At 52.7% G+C, this 19,062-nt stretch overlaps 1 protein-coding gene across 2 annotated transcripts; it reads right to left on the bottom strand.

Moving 5' to 3' along the window:
* Window positions 1-1,353: 1,353 nt before the first annotated feature.
* Window positions 1,354-18,675, bottom strand: LOC140522119 (inner centromere protein-like). 2 transcript variants are annotated; one of them, XM_072637194.1, is made up of 15 exons: window positions 18,574-18,675; window positions 16,527-16,646; window positions 16,203-16,314; window positions 14,910-15,112; window positions 14,637-14,688; window positions 13,358-13,478; window positions 13,138-13,272; window positions 9,502-9,611; window positions 9,303-9,399; window positions 9,091-9,207; window positions 8,255-8,400; window positions 5,045-5,108; window positions 4,721-4,855; window positions 2,982-3,132; window positions 1,354-1,836 (listed from the first exon to the last, which is right to left on the bottom strand). In XM_072637194.1, the coding sequence occupies exons 1-15, from the start codon at window positions 18,635-18,637 to the stop codon at window positions 1,637-1,639; spliced, it is 1,827 nt and encodes a 608-aa protein (XP_072493295.1). In that variant the 5' UTR covers window positions 18,638-18,675; the 3' UTR covers window positions 1,354-1,636. The 2 variants fall into 2 exon arrangements, with proteins under 2 accessions (XP_072493295.1, XP_072493296.1); XM_072637195.1 differs by lacking the exon at window positions 16,527-16,646 and having other exon boundaries at window positions 18,574-18,652.
* Window positions 18,676-19,062: the final 387 nt, after the last annotated feature.

The raw sequence follows: 19,062 nt of genomic DNA on the forward strand, positions 1-19,062 counted from the left end.
TTCATTCAGATTGATTCTGATTTTGAAAAAAAAAAATAACCCCCTCAGGAGAAATCAAAGGGGAGACAAAAATTGCAGGTGTATGTCTGGCCTCTTCCCTTCCCTGCCACATCCACGGGAGTTTGGGGCCCACATGAGAGGCGATGTAAGCATGGTATTGTGCTGAAAACCCAGCAGTGAGGTCAGAGGCTGGGTCCAAGCACCAGCACCGAGTCTGCTCCTTGAAGCAGGGAGGGGAGTCTGGGCCTCATTTTTCTCATTCTTAAGTAGTTGTGATTCTTGTCAAGGATGCAGGTGAAGCCTGCTGTAAGCCACAAAGCACTTCATCATCAGCCTAAAGTACGTTCAGTCTTGTCCAATTCTGTAATCCCATTGGCGGTTCTCCTTGCAGGTATATGGTAGCAGATTTGCCACAGCCTCCTCCAGCTTATTTTCCAGGTGAGGAAACAGAGGCAAGCTGGGCGAAGCGACTTGCGCAGGGTCACTCTACTAGTGAATGTCTGCAGCAAGATGAAGAGAGCCTGGGCTCGAAGTCAGGAAGACCCCAGTTTCCAATCATGTACCAGGTGCATGGAGTGCAGGGCGAGTCAAGGAGCTGCTGCCTGCCTTGATTTCCCCAGCTGAAAAGTGAGGATCACAGCACCGAGTTACCAGGGTTGTGAGGGATAGAATGAAATGACCTTTGCAAGGTGCTCTATCAGCCTTAGAGAGACATGTCATTGTTATAACTATTAGTGGTATGGGCCTTAATCATCCTCCCTGAGCAGGCGTGCATTTCAGAGTTAAGATGCTGCAACCCACAGATGGGCTCCCATTTGGGCCACACTCTTAAAGAGAAAAGAATTTCTGAACATTTCCCACTGCACCCTGACTGCACACCTGCCCCGATTCTAGGTCTCTTCAACACATCCAGCCCCAACCGGCAGGGTGGCACCAGAGAACACAGTACAGGAATGTCCGGGCTGGGGAGACCAGACAGCATGGGACATGAAATGTCCAGGCTGAGGAGCAGGGCAGCAGAGGAGGTCAAATATCAGCACTGGAGGAACCAGAGAACCCAGGATGTAAAAGGTTCCAGCCAGGAAGGAGACAATGACTGGGACAGGAGGGCCAGGAAAAGGCAGAGCTGGACAGATCCTTGGAAGCCAGGCTGTCAGGGCACAAAGGCATCTCAGAACCTTCTCTTGCTCCTTGACTGCTGCTGAGGGTCAGCTGTTTCACCCCAGTGCCAAGCCCAGGTAGCTGCTGAACTCGGCCACCTGAAACCAACCATTGCCATTCCTCACAGCCCAGGTCATGCTGCAGAGTTTCTTGATCAAGTACCAAGACCTTCCTAAAAGGAACAACGCCACATCATATGCCAGAAAATTTTTATTTATTAACCTAACCTTATCATCTAACCTTTTCTTAACCTAACCTTGTAACACTGGAGTCTGACATCAGCTTCGAACTACCTACCTAGCAAGCTAGCACTTATGTACAGGTGAGGGACTGCTGTCTTGACCATGTGGGCGCTGTGAGCACCATTGTCCCTCGAGCTCACCCACAGCTTTTGAGAGTCTCAGTGAGGTCCGGCTGTGACTGCACAGGATGGCCAAGAGGGGCCTCCCTGCTCCCATCTCAAGGCGTCTGCAGGTCATACGACAGTTCCCTCAAACTCCGGGACTCTGGCAAGTGGTGGGGAATCCCAGAGGGCAGAGCTGGTGCGAGTGTGATAACGTGGTTTACTCTTTTGGAATATGTCCTCGAGGTCCGGACTGAGGATGGTGCCAAAGATCTGGTCAATGTCAGGAGGGACGTAGTACTGATAGATGGTGGCCTGCCTGAGCTGGAACCCTGGGGCAGGAGAGTCAGGGGTCACATCAGAGCAGGGGTCTCACAAACAGATGCCACCCAAGTCCTAATGACTCTCCTCATCAAGGTTGTTCCAGATATTCCCTTCTCCTCACCCCTTGTAACGCCAGCCCTTGCAGCTGAGAACCTGCCTCCCCTGACCTCAGGCCCCAGGCTCTCAGGAAATTCCCTTTCTCTCCAGATACCTCAATCCCATCCCTTCCTCTCTTCTTCCTGAAGGAACCTCCTAAGAGCCCACCCTGCAGCATGTCTCCTCCTGGCCTTCCCTCCCTCCACTGAATTCCTTTCACATGTCAGATGTTCAGCATCCCCTTCACATACAACTGTCCCCAATAACCTCTTCAGTGCCAAAGGGAGCAATCTTATCTCTGCAGCTGATGGATCCCGGGCCACCTGCCCCTTGCCTGCTTCTCCTCTTTCCTAATTGACTTCTCATCAGCCCTCTGGATCAAGGATCCTTCTTGGGCCCCATTCTGCTTTCTCTCTCTACTGTTTCCTCTCGTGAAGTGGATCACTTCCAGAGCTATGCATCCATATAGCTTTCTGCTCTCTCCTGAGTGTCAGCCCCAGATCATCCACTGCCAGCTGGCTCTTTCAAAAAGGATGTCTCAAAGGCACCTCCAGTTCTCTATATCTGACATGCAGAATTCTCTCCCCTAACGGACACCTCCACCTTGTTGTGGAGAGCACTGCCCACCTGGCTCACAATCTCAGCATTACCCCAGACTCCTCACTCTTTTTCCACGCACATGGCCCATCGAGGGCCAACCAGACCTTACACTATCTGAACTGGATCTGACCCAGTTATTGATGCTGCCTCGCCCACCACAGCAGTTCACACAGCCCTCCGCGACTTCACCTGCACACTGCCCTCCCTGTGGATCTCCCCCACCCATCCTCCACAAGGCTACACGGGAATTTTTCCAAAGCCCAGCAGGACGGACCACATCCCTTCCCTGCTTAGCCTCTAGATCAAATGGAAGTTTCCACTGACATTGAAAGGCCAAGCTTTACAACTTGCTATCAGCCTACATTTCTAGCCTTTTAAACATTGCTCCCCTTAGTACACCTCACTCCAATCTCATGAGGGGTGTCATTTGTCATTCAGGGAGACGGTCTTCACTTACCAGTGGCCCAAGCAGGAATGGGCCTGCCGGGCTGGAACTCATCATCTGTGGAGTCATCACTACACAGGTCCATTCCATCACTGTCTGGGATGATCTTGAGGCTCCCCTTGGGGCTCTGGGGGGTCATTTCAGAAGAGTTGCCAACTGGAGACTGAAGAAGAAAGGAGACCTCTTTATCTCTTCCTGGCCCCTTGGGGTGCCAGAGCTGAAAGAAGCTGGGAGATGATTCAGTGCAAACCCACCCACACCCCATCTGACTGATGAAGAGACTGAGGTCCTGAGTGGCCACAGGCCAGGAAGAACACTCTCATTATGTCTCCACCTCTATGTGGATCCATTTCTCGATGTGTCAAATGTGGATAAGTCACACGCAGCTTCCAGCTGGGAGTCTCAGAGGAAAGGATGTGAACACAGAAAGAAATCCCTGTTTATGTGGAGGAAATCTTGTGTCTGGCAGGGTCCAAAGACTTCTTTTCTGGGAAGGTGTGCACTGACCCCACAGGGTTTGTGGGGCATCTTCAACTCCTTATAGACCAAGGACCTGATCACTGAGAGCAATGGGGAAGGGCGGTGGAGATGGCCACATCTTGATGTGTGTAGCTAAACCCTAGATAACACTCCTGAGGGCCAGGACTTCTTGGACTTGACCCTCTGCTGACCGAAAAAAGCCAAACATCAGGAAACTGCTGGCAGACAGAGCTGAGGCAAGCCTGCAGAGCTTGGTTAAGCTTTGGGCTGACAGGCGGCCAAGGGGTCCCCACACTGGGCTCCCCTTGGAGAGTTCTCCCTAGGCTTTCTTTCCCTTCTCCTCTGTAGAGGTCACAGAATGTGGAGGAGGTTCAGAGTTTGAACCAAGTGGGACCTTGTGGGGTCATTGAGGTCATCCCACTGCCCCACGTTGCAAAAGAGAACTCTGGGTGCTAGTAATTGAAGAGTTCACACAGGAAATGGTGCATGCTATAGGCTGAACCCCAACGTGGTGTCCTGTTTGGTCCTTAGCCCCCACTGCTCTCAGATACAGCCTTGGGCTACGTTGCACAATGCTGGCGGTGCCAGCCCACTGAGCCCTAGTTCAGCGTTGAGAAGATGGAATTAAATAGGCATTCATGTCAATGTCAAAATATGGTTTCAGACAATCCAAATTTGCAAGGGCGAAGTGTGGAGAGTCATAAGGTCATGTGAAAAGGCCCCAGGACGTTCAAGGGACAGGAAGTTCAGGGTAGGTCAGCAGTGACACAGCATCCCAGAAAGACAGGGAGAGGCAGGTGGGCAGGGCTTCCAAAAACAAAGAGGTGGCCCTGGTGCCTCTAGCCTCTGCTCCCTCTGAGGCCCAGGCTACACCCCATCGTACAATATTGAAAACCAGACAGTCTGCAGAAAAGGGCAATCCAATGCCAAAGGACGTGGGACTGTTGAGCCAGGACAAGAGGAGACTTAATTTGTGTCCTCACGTCCACGTGTGGTGGGCACCTGGCTGAGACAACAGAGGATAGAACCAGGGCCAAAGTGGGGAGGTCCCCTGGGCACATCCTGACATTCAGAACTCTCCCAAAATGCAATGGGCTGGCTGATCAATTGATGGGCTCCCTGGTCTTGAGAGATCTTGAAGCGGAGGCCAAGGGACCTCTTATCCTGAGCACTGGAAGAAGACCGAGCGTGGACCTGGCTAGTGGCCTAACAGCCCCCTAGGAGCCTGCCTTTCTACGTTTCTGGGCAGTGAGATGCAGAAGGGGCCTCACCTGCACGTGCGTGGTCTCCTCCAACCATTTGTCAGGGGCTCCAGCAGCGGCTGCCACCACCTTGGCCTCCTTGGCCTTCTTCTCCTGCTCCTTCTGCAGCTTCTTTGGCTCCTGCTCTTGGCGCTGATCTTGCTCCTGGGGCCACAACAACATTGCGTCAGCCCAGACAACTGCCCAAGGTGCTGCCCCTCATCCCTGCCCTGTTCCAGGAAAACCCAAAGAGCCCAGGGGCAGCAGACTCTGAAGGGACCGTTGGAGGAGGAGGTAAGGGCTGGGGCTGTAGCTAAGACCAAGGCCCACCCCAGGTCCTGCCCAGTGCCTCACCCTCTTCTGCTCCTCTTCCAGTTCCTTCAGTAATCTCTCCTTGTGGAGCTGCAGAGCTCGCTCCCTGAAAACCAAGAGTCCTTCCTCAGCAGTCACCAGCAGGAAGGGGGCCAGAGGGTTGGTCCTGACTCAAATCCCTCCCTGCGGCCCCTCCTGCCACTTTGCCCAGGTCTTAACTACTCTTCACCTACTCATGACAATGGGACAGGGGAAAGAGTATCAGGAGGAAAGTCAGGAAAGCCTAAGGTCCCAGATGGCAGGGCCTGCTTTGTTTCTGTCTTTGTACCCCCAGAGAACTGAGACAGTCTCTTGTACATAGTAGGCACTCAAGAAATGCTCAAGGAATTGAACTCTCTTTTCTGTTCCACTTTAATCCAAGAACATTCCCAAACACTGATGCAGGAGCTGGGAATCAGTACTGCCTCCCACTAAAACAGACACCCACCATAGGCCTCTGAGTCAAGAGCTTAGAAAACTAATGGAATGATGAATATAGGAGACGCAAAGCTATACATGTAAATATCAGGATGTGATTTCATATCTGGACCAGTAATGTCATCACAGCAGGGAACCTGATGCAGAAACTGCCCCATCCGTGGAGACAGAGCCATACGTTTCAAATGAAAAGTCCACCTGTCATGGTCCAAAACGTTAAAAGGATTTGTAGCTGCCATCAGATCCCAGAATGCTACAGGGCCTCCTTAGTGAGTCAAAGGATCGGTCAAGAGATTCGCTCAAAAACTGAGTATAATTATGCTGCAGAGGAACAAAAGGGGTCTTGAGCAGAATAGAGCACTTTCCAACACCCTGATGAAAAGCTCAGAGCTGAGGAAAAACTTTGAAATTCCAACACGGGAGTCAAGAGAAAGCGGGAAAGGCAAGAAACAAGTGGTTGCCTACTGAGGTGTGTGACGGGCCTGGGGATGCCTCTGCCAGCAGCGCCACTGTTACAGGGAAGGCCAAGACTAGCGCTCAGTCACAAAAGTTGGAACGAGAAGAGATGGCACACAGTTGGGGCAATTCTCACTTAAGTAGACTAGTAACTCAGAAAAAGTGCAAAGGACACAGAAGATTCAGTGCCAGACCATCATTGTCCTACAGAAGTCTCACTGTAAAGGTCAACACTTGATGCCCGCAGGAAGTGGAAAGGCAGCAGCCAAAAATACAGAGTGATCCGTAAAATTCCACGAAGGACCAGGACAGAGGTGAAATACGAGCAGGGCTGCCTCAGACCACCCCGGAAAACAAGCTGATATTGCATGGGGCTGGAGTGTCCAAGTAAGTGCACTGTCCTGAAAGCGTCAAAGGCTGCAACTAGGACAGCAAAGAGATGAAAACATAGAAAAGGTCTGCCGATTTCTCTGGTAAGCTGGGTTGCTTGTCATTCTTTAAATTCCCAGGCCCTGGTATGCTACCTGAGCATATAGAAGGGCTCTCAGCCACACTGAGAAGCCACAGCTACCTGGGCAGAGCTGGAACCCCACCAGCGTGGAGGAAGCATCTCCACCAAAGAAGGAACACACCAACTGGGGAGGGGCTGATCAAACTGGTCTATGGGTGTAACAGAATATTAGTATGCAGCAAGAAATGAAGCTCTGGTACCGAGAAAAGTCCAAGGAGAAGAGCAGGCATGAGGACAGAAGAGTGTGAGCCAAGAATCATATGGAAGGGGAGATGGACTGAACAGCCGCCCCAGCCCCTCTTGTTCCTGCACCTCAGCCCATTTGCGGTAGGGAGGTGGAGGGCACAGTGCTGCCCACCTGAGGTCAGGGCAGCCCACCTCCCTTGTCACAGGACGGAATACTATGGGAGAGCAGACAACGCCTGTCAAAGACATTAATAAAACCTATTTTCAAAATACAGAATTAAAAACAAACCGTTGCTCGTGCTCAAATCTGCTTCCAACAAATTCAACTTGTGTCTCAAATCGTCAAAGTCTCAGTTTCCTCATCTGCAAAATGGGGATGATCCCTGCAAATACACACCTCTCAAAATTGTTGTGATATTGGACAGAAGTGAAGGAGATTGTCCCACACAGCGGGACAGTCACCCCAAGGAAGGAAAAAGACCTTGACTTAGCATCTGCTCTGGGTTGAGTGCGAGGGATAAAGCGCTTGCTCATGTTCTAAGAAGTAAGGAGACATGGCCCATCGAAAGGAAGGAAAACAGCTAGTCCCAGAAGGGCAAAGGACAAAGAAGAAAAGCAGGATGTGTCTGGGGAATCGTGCTCCATGATCCCAAGCTCCCCAATGTGAAAATCCATCCTCTCCATGGCCCTGCCTGCCAGTGATGCCAACATGATCTCAGGCTCCCAAGGTGGTCAGGAACTACGAGGAGAGTTCAGCACGACCCTGTGAGTCTCCCGACAGGGCCCATGTAGCACCCACACCTTTTAGGAAAAGAAACTGAGTCTTGGAGAGGGCAAGGGACATTCTCAATGACCCGTTGAAAGTAAATAATGGAGCCAGCATGTGGCCTGGAGTAACCCCACGCACCTCCCTGCCCAAGAGGCCTTCTCACAGATGTCGGGTATCTGCAGGGAGCTCACTCACATTCACATCCTCTCTCTCTCTCTCTGTCTCTCTCTGTCTCTCTCTGTCTCTCTCTGTCTCTGTCTCTCTCTCTCTCTCTCTCTCTCTCTCTCTCTCTCTCTCTCTCACACACACACACACATGCACACGAATACAATCTCTCACACTCAGCCGCACATAGTCGCACACACACAATCTCTCACAGACTCACACAATTTCACACACATTCCAATCACACACAGTCTCCTCATTCACACGCTCACACAATCTCACACCCAGAAACAGCCACACACACAAGAACACACAGTTACACAAATATGAAGACACAACCAAACACACGCACACAGGCACACAGTGACATGCACACACACAAAATCTCAGATGACCAGTCATAAACACGCAAACATTCATGCACAGACAGGCACAGATTCATGCACACATACAGTCACACATAGAGTCGCACAGAAGCACACACAGTCAAACACATGTACACACACATGCACCCACATAATCACACACAGGAACCCACACTCATGCACACAGTCACACACACGCACACACGGCCACACTTCTGCACCCACACGCACACACAGAAACATCCACAGACGCGCACACACACACAGACATGAGCAGAGAGGCAGGGGAGGCACAGCTGCTCAGGGGGCAGACAGGCCCTCACCACTCAGCCTGCAGCCTCTCCTCCTCCCTCTTCCTCTGCATCTCCCTCTCCAGCGCCAGCTGCCTCTCCCGCTGCCTCCGCTGCACCGCGTTTCTTAGGGCTTCTGCCACCTTCCTCTGCCGCTTCTGCTCCCGCTCCTCCTCCTGCTGCAGGTGGAAAGGAGAGGGATCCCGTCAGGGAGGTGGGGAGGGACGGGCCACATGGGCCTCCGAGCACAGACAACTCACTGAGCAGGAGGAGGACTGGTGTGGGCACGGATCAGGCTGCTCTAGCTCGCCCTCAGTATCCCCGCTGCTCTCAACAGTCTTTAAGACCCCCTCAGCTCTAAAATCAATGGTTGTACAAGAACCATCCATGCTGCCTCCAGATTGGGCCCATGCTTCTGACTGACTACAGAATGAATATTCTGCACCTGGCACAGTCCTCCTCCTCGCCCCAATAACACACCAGGCAGTGAGGGGCATCAGGTATCCCAGAATGGACGGTGAACAACTGTCCCCAGTCTTTCTCTCTTAGGTTCCTCTCTCTTGTGGGGCTGGGCCCTGACAACAAGAATGATGAAGATCACATTTCAGTTGTGTTTGGCTTGGCTTATCTCCTCAGGTCCTTACCAACACTTCTACTAGGCAAATATAACTTTGCAGAAGAGGAAACTGAGGCAGGCAACAGTTAAAGGAGCTAACCAAGGTGGCACAGCTGGATCTGAACTAAGGTCCTCTTGCCTCGAGGCTCAGCACACAGGGGCACACAGTTGGCTGCCCACAAGTAAGTGGGGCCGAAGGACCAGAGGCTGGCCAGCTCCACTCCTCCCTCCATGGTGGCCCATCTGCACTCACCTGCTGGAGTCTCGTCTGCCTCCAGGCTTCTTCCTCCTGCTTCAGCATCATCTCAGCCTCCTCCAGCTTCCTGGCAGTTTTCTTGCTGGCCTTCTTAGCCAGCGGCTTCTGCTTTGCCTGAGAGACCCCGAGCCAGGAGGTCAGGGGTCAAGACCCTGCCCTGTCCCACCCAGCATCTTGCCAGGGGCCCAGACTCTGGGGCTGCCTCTGACCTCCAACTTCTGCTCAGTGCGTTTCTTCTTCTCTACCTCCAGCTGTTCTGCCTGCTTGCGGGCCTTCAGGGCCTTCCACAGGTGCTCTTCCCGTTTCCTGGGGGAACAAGGAGCAATGGACCCATTCTTGGGCTTGGCGAGCCCCCTCAGTCCTCCCCACCATACCGCCCGCCCATGCCTCCAGAAGGTGCTCACTCACATCTTCATCTCCTCCAGGCGCTGGTGCTGGTCCTCCTCCACCTTCTGCTTTCTTAGGAGCTCAGCCTCCTCCTTCTTTTTCAGGTTTTCCAGCTGCTGCAGTTCCTTCTCCTGAGGACAAGAAGGGCATCGCAGCTGTGAGGCAGATGGGGAGACCGCCAGGGGCCAGAAGAGGTCAGAATGCCCAGACTCTCTTCTCCCCACCCCCTTTCCCTGGAAGGCCCACCTTCCCCCCATTCGATATGCAGAGAGCATGAGAAGGGCTGTGTCACAGACAGGACCTGAACCAGGCTCTGAAGGCAGCTGGCTCTTCTCTGCCCATGCTCTAACAACCGTTCTTGACATCAGTGAGTCAAAGGAAGGGAAGCTGAGGGCATGGGGCGTGGCTGGTGTCCTGCCAGGGTAGACTCCCAGGGCTTGGTCAGCCACTAAATGGCCAGGTGGCTGTACACCACTGCTTCCCCTCTCTGAGATCCAAAATTCATCATCTGTCAAATGGGCTCATTGTCCTTCCCTTCCATGGAGGCAGTATAGAAACCAAGGCTCGGAGGCTTTCCTGGCTCCTTTTGATAGTCAACATCAGGGCCTCACTGATCCAAAGAGGCAAGGGGCTGATCCAAGGCCTCACGTACAAGACACGGTGAGCTGGGCTTCACACCCATCAAAAGCTGTGAGGTGCAGCCAAATGATCGATACCATCGGACCCCAGGATACCTGAGCCCACCAGCTCGAGGAGAGTGCAGCCCCCACAAGAACACCTCGCACACCCCTTGGCCACCTGTCCGGAAAGAAGCCTTGGACCCAGTGTGCTGGGAGAGAACCTCGAGGGTCTTCTTGGCCTGCCAGATCTAGATACCCCTCCAGGGGAAAGACTGAGTCAGGCTTCAGAAATCCATCACATGGGGACTGAAGAAAAAGGAGAAGGGAGGAGGACAGTGACTAGCTCTACTCTGCCCAGCCTCAGAATGCACACCCAGAAGGGGTCAAAATCTGCAGGAAACCAACGGGACAGCAGAATGGAGCCTTCTAACTCGACCCAATGTACAGGGATTTGAGGTCCACTGCACTCAAGCATCATGCTGGCAACCATAGACACAGGCCATGCCTTGTGAACTAGTGAGCTCCCTGCTGCTCTGAGGTGTTCCAGTAAAGGCTAGACAGATGACCCCATCAGGATGCTGTGGACGGTACACCTCCCTCTCACAGAACGAGGGTTGACATAACTTCCGAAGCTCACCACACAGACGCTACCCAAGGGATCAATCCCCACTGAGTTCCAGCTCCCTCCTCGCACTGCCCTTTCTGCCGTCAACCAGAGGCAAAATCTCCCGATTCGTGCAGCTGGCTCAGCGTGGACTAAGAAGTGGGAGAGTGGGAAGCATGACAATGGAGAGAATAGTGGGAGACAGCATTTTCAGGATGACTGATACAACTGCGTTTGCTTGGTTCAAAAATTCAGGTGTCAGCCAATGTTCATCAAATCGAATAGACAAAAGTCCTTCAAATGGATGAAACCAAAGTCCTTTCTGAAAAGATTCGGCCCAGAAATGCTTTAAGCAGCAGCTCCTGAAGAACGTTTAACTGACAAACTTGGGGGCTTTGGGGAGCAGCCAAGTCTCGTGAGAATTCCCAGCTTGGTACCTCCCTCCACCACTCTCTATCGACATTTCTTCACCAGCTAAAGCAAGGGCCCAGAGCACTGCAGATCCCGTGACCTGCCTGGGAGTCCACAATCTCTTGAAGGTAACAACACTCTGATCCCTCCCTAAACAGAGACTTTGGGATGAACTGCCTTCCCTGGAATGCCATGACTCCCAAGTTCAGTAGGTCATTGTGGGACAAAGCTCTCCTCAGAGGAGAGCCAGGACACCACAACTCTGGCCAGAAAGGCTACCCCATTCCCCAAGGCTTCAAGGTAAGGAACTCCTCATTCCCAGAAGGAGGAAAATATAGTCTCCTTGAGTACTAATCACCTGCTGGGCTCTTTCTGGTCTCTAGAACATAAATGGAAAAGGCTGCTCCCCTTGGAGGAAGCATGCGAATATTCCAAGACAGAATCAGCTGCTTGGCCTGGACCTTGGGCATGGCCCTGAACTCTTAAGAAGTAGCCAAGAAGGCCAGGAAGAATCTCACCCCAGGAACCCAGATTTAGGTAAGTGGGAGAACTCTCCCAAATAACCCCCAGACCCCTTACAGAAAACTCCTGCCCTTAGGATGTGGGGATCCTGGGGGCAGTACCCCTAGCTGGGCACAGTGAAGTAGGCGAGACTGTGCAGTCCTCAGCACAAAGTTACAGACGCAGCTGCCCTGCTCCTCCAGGCTCCTTTGCTGATTCCCACAGGCTGATGATGGTGATGGGCCTTTCTCTGCCAAAGACTCAGGTTCCCTTCTCCTTCATCACTCAAGGTCTGTCTCATGGCTCTACCCCCACTTCAATTCCAAAAGGCAAGTCATTTCCACAACTTTAAAATCAACTGACCAGAAAGTTTGTGGAATGCCCCTGGGAGCAGGAACCAGCCCCAACAGTGGTGTGCTCCTTAGACCAAACTCAAAGGACAGGTACAAGCTCCTTAAGAAGGATCTCTCAGAGACTCTGGGAATTAGGAATGAGACTTTGAAAACATAGTTTTAATCACTAACAGGAGCTGAAAAGGTCAATACTAGCATTCTAAAGTGGGGAGCACCATCGCCTACCATCGAGCCAGGGTACGCGGGAAAATCAGGGGCAAGGTAGACCAGGGGGCCATTTGTTTCTTTGCTGGCAAGAGCCCAGGACTGAGGCCTCAGGATCCAGGAGGGTCAGGCGTTGGGTCGTGGCTGCCGACAGTGCAAAGGGAATGCCCGTGTTGGGCCATCTGTGCTGGGCCAGCAACCCGGGACAAGCCCTGCAAGGACTTGCTGGGTGACCCTGAACCAGCGACTCGACCTCCTGGGGCTCCCTTCCCCTGGGAGTTACTCTGCTCACACACTCACAAAGTTCACGTGTAAAACAAGGGATTCTAGCACTTCAGGAAGTAGTGGTCCAGTAGGGAGGGTGGGGATGGGTGGCTATACTACTAAGATGATAGGTGGGTGGATTACTCAGGACAAAAGTGCCCTGTGAAAGGAGAAAAGGAGGAAAACCTGGCATTAAGTCTTCTCGCTGCCTCACACACCCCTGCCAGGCACACAGCCAGAGGCCTTGGGCAGCCCTGCCCTTGAAGCCAGTCCTCCAGGCTGCTCCAGGGCAGGGGGGCTGCCTGCCTGCCCAACCTCTGACCCAGCCATTTCCTCTAAAACCTCGGGCAAGCTAAGCAGAGTAATCTGAGTTTCCCTTGATGCTCATGCACACTATGGGGCTGACACACCACTGAAGAAAACTCATCTCCTAAGACGATTCTGTATACAACCCACATGGAACGTTCAATTGAGCCTCAGCTCTTAGTCAGGACCTAGAGTGCCAGGATTAAACCTGCATCCTCTCTACACTCAAACCAAACCTCTGGCTCACGTACAGGCACTGCTTGGACTATTTGGACCCCAGTTCTCTGAGAAGGTCACCAACCCAAAACTGCACTCCCAGCTGTCCCGTGGAAGTCCCAGGCACAGGCCAAGCAGAGAAGTTCCTCTGGTGGCTACCCCTGGCCCCGGTGCTGACCTCGGCATCCAGATGGTGGACAGTGTTGCGCTTGATGAACGACTTCATGACACTGGGGCGGCTGGCGGAGGTCAGCGTCACGAGCATCTGCTTCTTTCGCACTGTCTGTAGGAACATTTGTACGGGCTGCACCACCTGCCCAGGGAGATAAGGAGGAAGGCGTGGGCATGGCGCCAGCCTAGCAGCAGCCAGGATGGGGAGTGTGCCTCACCTGCCTTACCTTGCGGCCGGGGCAGACAGGTAAGGCTGTCTTGGTGCAAGGAGGAGTGAGAGCCTCATCGTCCATGTGGTGCCATTTCTCAGCCGCCTTATTGACAGCTTGCTTGTAGCTCCACCTCCGCCTGTGGGGGCAGAATCAGCACCCATGGGTGCCCTGGGACAGATGACAGCAGCCCCCTGCCACAGCACAAGCAGCCAGACTCTGACAGGTGGAGTCTCAGCCTTCCTCCTCCCTCCACATCCTACACCTGGCACACTTTAACAATCACAGGCCTAGGCACTCACTCCTGGAGGGCTCTATCTTGGCCTGGGGAGGGACAAAGGTCAAGTCCCCACTGCCCTCAGAGAACGCACAATCTTACAGGAACACCAGATGCCAACAGCCAGGATGAGAATCACACACACACACTGCTACGGAATCATATGTGTCTGATTAAATCAAATACAACTTTCCTAAGCACCTCCTCCATCAAAAAGCCTTGTTCTAGGTTCTGAGGCTCCAGCAGTAAAGATTGAACAAGTTCTGCTCTCAGAGGCTCACATCCTACTGGGAATGTCCACAGGGAGGGGTGTTTGTGTGTGTGTGTGTGTGTGTGTGTGTGTGTATTTCACCTATACATGGTACACGAGATTATATGGGGAGGGAGGGAGAGAGGACACCTCCCTCTCCACTGGAGGCCAAAATTCTTCCTGGAGCCACCCACCAAGGCCACAAGGAGCGTTTACTCAGGATCCACCACCACTTTGTCACCAACTGAGCATCAAGAAAGCTTGAGAGGCCTTCCAATTCACCCATTTGACAGAGAAGGAAACTGAGGCCCAGAAACGTCATCTGCCCAAAGTCACACCAATATGTTTGAGGTCTTATCATCCAGAGAACTTAGGGAATGGCCTCCTCCTTTCCTTTCACCTGCCCCACTAAGCAGACTCTTCTTAAAGGCTGATTCTGAGAAGGAAGTTATTTTGGACGCCTTAGCTGGGTGTCAGCATGAGTTGTGCAAGGACCATATTAAGGATCTCTGGAATGCCTTGGGGACCCCAAGCTCATCTGGATGGCGGCTTTTCCCCAAAAGCCTAGCTTGCCTTGGAGGTTCTGAAAGAGGCTGAGTCAAAGCGTCCAGAGGGCAGACCTCCCAGCAGTGCCGGGATGTTTTGCTCACTGAGGCACACAGTGGCACTTTAGCAGCACTGAATTCGTGGATCCCTTGGCCAGCTCTGGGACCATCCTGTGTGGTCTCTCCCTGCCACTTGTGCTCACAGATACCTGCGGCTCCTCCTACCTGATGCTCTGAGGAAGCTTCCTGGGCGCCTCACCTTGGTCCATCGTGCTCTCTACGGAGAGAAGAAGACAATGGAGACCCACCCTTCCTCCGAACCTTTCACCCCCGATATCTTGTTAGATCCTTGTTGCAGATTTAGGGCACAGAGGGAACCAAGCCACAGCAGTAGAACTGGCCCAAAGAGAGGACCTGTGCTAGCCTTGCTCACCACCAGGCACTTCTCGGCACTCTGCTGATCGCTGACGCCAATCTCCACGACGGGTACGAGCTTACCTGAGCATGGCAGGTTCCCTGACATTCTGGGGAACTCCGTAGGGGAGGCAGGCAGCGAGGGGACCGCTGCTGATTGGCTTTGGGTCCCACAAGAGACGGAGCCGTTCTCAGCCACCCCCGGGACCAGCTTCTCCAAGCTCTCTTTGACCGCAAGTAGCTGCTGGTGGTGCTGACTGCTCTTGGGCCTCCTGGGGCCAGACCCCCTGCAGGAAGCAGAAAATAGGGTCTTGACACCACGGCCCTAGGCATCGCCAATCTGGGAGGCTCTGTCTCTCAGTCTACAAACCTATGCCTGGCAAACAAAGAAAATCCCGAATATGTTCCCTGCCCTTAAGGAACTCACAGTGGATAGAGCACTGGCCTGGAATCAGGAAGGCCTGAGTTCAAATTCAGCCTCAGACACTGACTAGCTAGGGGACCATGGGCAAGTCATTTTGCCTGTGTACCTCAGTTTCTTCGTCTGTGAAAATGAGAGTCTTGGACTCCAGGACCTCCAAGGTCCCTTCTGGTTTCCAATCTGGGTCCTAGACTCTCTGCAGGGCCTTCACGTCGGCACCAAACTCTCCCCTGCCCTGCCCTTGCTGCTTGCCTGGGTCTCCTCTCCCCTCAACATCTCCTACTTCCCTCCATGTTTCCCACAGCACCAAACACAGTGTTGAGAGTACTACCATCATCACTGGACCATCATTTGAATGGATGGGACCTTGGAAGCCTTCTGGCCCAGCTCCCACTATTTACAGAGGCCTAGGGAGCTAGCACAGACTAGGAGGGCTGGAGATAGATGCTGACACCAAACTCAGGCCTGTCTCCATTGTTCTGCCTTGCCCACTTAGCCTGGGGGAAGCCAGATACTGATGGAGCATAGGAAGGGCAAGTCCAGAAGACTGGTCACATCCCTTTAGAACATAAGATCCAGTCCACAGAGAAGAGAGTTTCTCATTCTCTGGGCTCCATACAATGCCTGGCATAGAGGGAGGCAAGAAGGGAGAGAAGGATGGAAGGAGTAAGAAAGGAAAAGAAGAAAAGAAAGAGGAGGTGAGGGAAGGAAGGAAAACAGGCCAAAATGGCAGAGGTTGGAGCAAGAGTGTAATGGGACACATGCTTGTCCTTGTTTGTTTGTGCTTTCTCAGTTCCTGTGACTCTGCCTTGCAACAGGGTCCAGATTCCCCATACGGTTCCTAAATTATTTTAAATAATGGTTTCTGTCCCCAATCCCTCAGGTCACTCAATTTTGCCCAATGCCCCTTGCCCTGGGCTGCTGCACCCATGCGGGTCCCTTGGCCCCAGGCTAACCTGGAAAAAGTGCTCAAACCCTCCTCCTCCTGCATCTGCTGCAGCCACACCGTCTCATTTCTGTGGGCCTCCAGGACTCTCCCAGAGCCTATGGTGGTCCCCATGGTGCCATCTGCAATTTCAGAGCAGAAGGGAAGGTCAAAATGAGAATTCCCAGGTCACCTGCTGAGAAAAATCATCTGAAGCAGGCTCCAGGGTTGCTCAGGGGAAGGGGACCAGGTCCAGGCTTTAAGATCACTCCCATCCCTCCACCCTGAATGCACTAGCCATTGGCAGCATCTTCAGATGCCAAGAATGTCTTCACTGCAGCAGCAATCTGGATACCTTCGTATTTTCTGATGCTGATGCATCTCACTGGCTCCCTTTCCAGTCTCTGCACTCCATCTCTCTGGAGGTCGTAGGTGTTTCGACGACATTGGAAAGGCAGCAGTGATCTCAGAAAGGCTAAATGGTTGCAAGGAATCAAATCAACAGTTCAAAGTCAAGTGTACTCATTCTGGGTACTATGTTTCAGTCCATGCCCCACACTGGTTACCACTTCCTTGTGTTATCTACCATGTAAGAACCTAAATGCCCCATGAAGGCTGGCACCAGCTTGGCTTGCTTGTATCTGCCACGCTAAGCCCAGGGCCAGGCACAGAGAAAGCATTCCCTTCCTTCCTAATTGTCATCTGAATATTCTCAAGCTGTTAGAAGTTCCAACAAGTGCCATTTGATCTTTGTGTCTTGGCAGCAAGCTGGGAGGTCAGCACCTAGCAGCACGCTGGGCAGGAAGAAAGTGATTAATAGGAGCCTTGGCGCCTGGCTGGCGGGCCACAGGGACCAGTGAGTGTACATCTGTGGTCCCAGGGTGAGGCAAGGAAGAGAGAACTGACTTGAAGAGAGAGGCCCAGAAGTCAAACCTCTCTCAGACATGGGTCAGACATCACAGGCTGGTGCCCCTTAAACTGAGCCAGGATCGGGAGGCAGGGGCAAACAGGGAACGAAGGTGGAGTGCCGGCCCAGCAACTACCTGGCATTCTTCTCCCTCAGATGCTTTACACCCCAAATGCAGTAAGGAATTGGTTGGGTACTTAGGCAACCCAGCCCAGGGAGGCCATGGGGCATCAGAAGGAGCTCGCATGCTCATTTCATACTGCTGTCCTGAGGACGCAGAAGCCCCAGGAACCCAACATCCTCCCTCTGATGGCTTACCATTCCGCAAAGCAATCTCGGGCCAGCACCCAACTGCTCACCAATGTCAACATGACCCCTCTTCATGTTGATCAGTTCCCTTCAATTCAACACCCTGGGAGCTAGAGGGGATGCAAATCCCCAGCAGATCCATTCCCCACAGGAAGAATCCATATCCCAAGGAGGAAACCAGAGGAAAGGGATAAAGTAGGATGAAGGCAGGCAAGGCAACCAAAACCTGTCCCTCATGACTCACATCAACACAAGCCCCAACTGCAGGTCTTCAGGTCTCCTCAGCAAAGTGAGCCCTGAATTCCAGAAGGGAACAGGGCAGCCAGGCAGAAATTGGGGAGTACAGATAGGAAGAGCCAGGCCCATACACCCACTCCAAGCTCCACTGGGAACAAAATCCCTGCCTGGCAAAGAGGCTTTGGGATCTCAGGTCCATTACTATTGATGGGAATAATCATTTTCAAAAGTGCTTTCAATTCTGCAAAGTGCCTTACCTATACTATTTCCCTTAATCCTCACCACCTTGGGAATCAGGTGCTATGACTGTTCTCATTTGACAGTTGCGGAAAATGAGGCACACAGAAGTTCAGTGATTAGCCCGGGCTCACACAGCCAGTAAGTGCCCAGATCCAGAGTTCCAGCCACTAAGCCACCAGCTGAGGAAATATGCTACCAGGCTCCCCAGAGGAGAAAGCACCAACATGGGACCTAGAGTCTTCCCCTACGGAAGGCCACAAACACCGTGACGGGTGATGAGGAAAGAGGTCAAGCCTTTGCGGTGCTGGCTGCCCCAGTGCGTTCGAAGCTGAGGCAGCGTCAGGTATTCAAAGCCCTCAAGGTACAAAGATGAAAGAGCCAACCTGACCATTGCCTTCACCAGAACATAGCTCATGGTCCACCAGGGGAGCTCTGAGACAGACACACACAGCAGTGTAACCCGCACGACAGTGCAAGGAGCCAGGCCAGTCAGGGAGATTTGGGGGACAGAGAGTCGTCTTAGACTTTGGGATCTCTTATCCAACTGAGAGGTCCCTGGGACAAAGGGGTTGTCCAAGTGCCTTCTATGGGAGGCTTTTGATCAGAAGAAAAGAAAAGCAGCCAAGAATCCACAGTCCCAGCCTTGCCTCCCCTACGAGATGAACCCCAAGTCAGACTGATGTTTCCCCTCACCCCCACTCCTGCTTACCTAGGGGTCTGCCGCCACACCAGCGAGTCACCCTTTGGACACCTGCGCCCCAGGTTTGGCCCATTTATTCACGACCGGAGTCACCAAGCAAACTTCCACAGCAACTGTCCCTTGTGAAGTAACGCAGCCTGTTGGAGTTGCAGAATTCCATGGCAGTTAGGGAGAGAAGGACCAGTGGGGGAGGGGATGGGTGGGGCACTGAGGTCTAGAGGGATGTCTTTCGAGCTAGACAACTGAGGCATTCAATCCGGCTCCTTTGGCCATTTTACGAGAAATGTGCCTCAGGGAAATCGTTTCCCCATCCCTGTGCCTCATTTTCCTCATCTGTAAAGCAAAGGGAAAGGATAACTCCTCCTGCAGGTGCTAGAGCCCCAACCTCCTCAGGCATTCAATTTATAAAATACCCCGAAAACAACTTTCTTGCCACCAAAGTTCTTGCTTCAATACGCCAAATGCTTCCAAATTGGAAACATAAGAATTGCCCGAAGG

This window comes from Notamacropus eugenii, chromosome 2 (genome assembly GCF_028372415.1).
Source record: "Notamacropus eugenii isolate mMacEug1 chromosome 2, mMacEug1.pri_v2, whole genome shotgun sequence".
Lineage (NCBI taxonomy): Eukaryota > Metazoa > Chordata > Mammalia > Diprotodontia > Macropodidae > Notamacropus > Notamacropus eugenii.

Coding starts and splice junctions, on each gene's coding strand:
- LOC140522119 (XM_072637194.1), bottom strand. CDS start 18,637: ATGGGCCAAACCTGGGGCGCAGGTGTCCAAAGGGTGACTCGCTGGTGT. Junction 16,315..16,526: donor CAGCATCAGAAAATACGAAG/GTATCCAGATTG, acceptor CTGAAATTGCAG/ATGGCACCATGGGGACCACC. Junction 15,113..16,202: donor GGTTTGAGCACTTTTTCCAG/GTTAGCCTGGGG, acceptor TGCTTCCTGCAG/GGGGTCTGGCCCCAGGAGGC.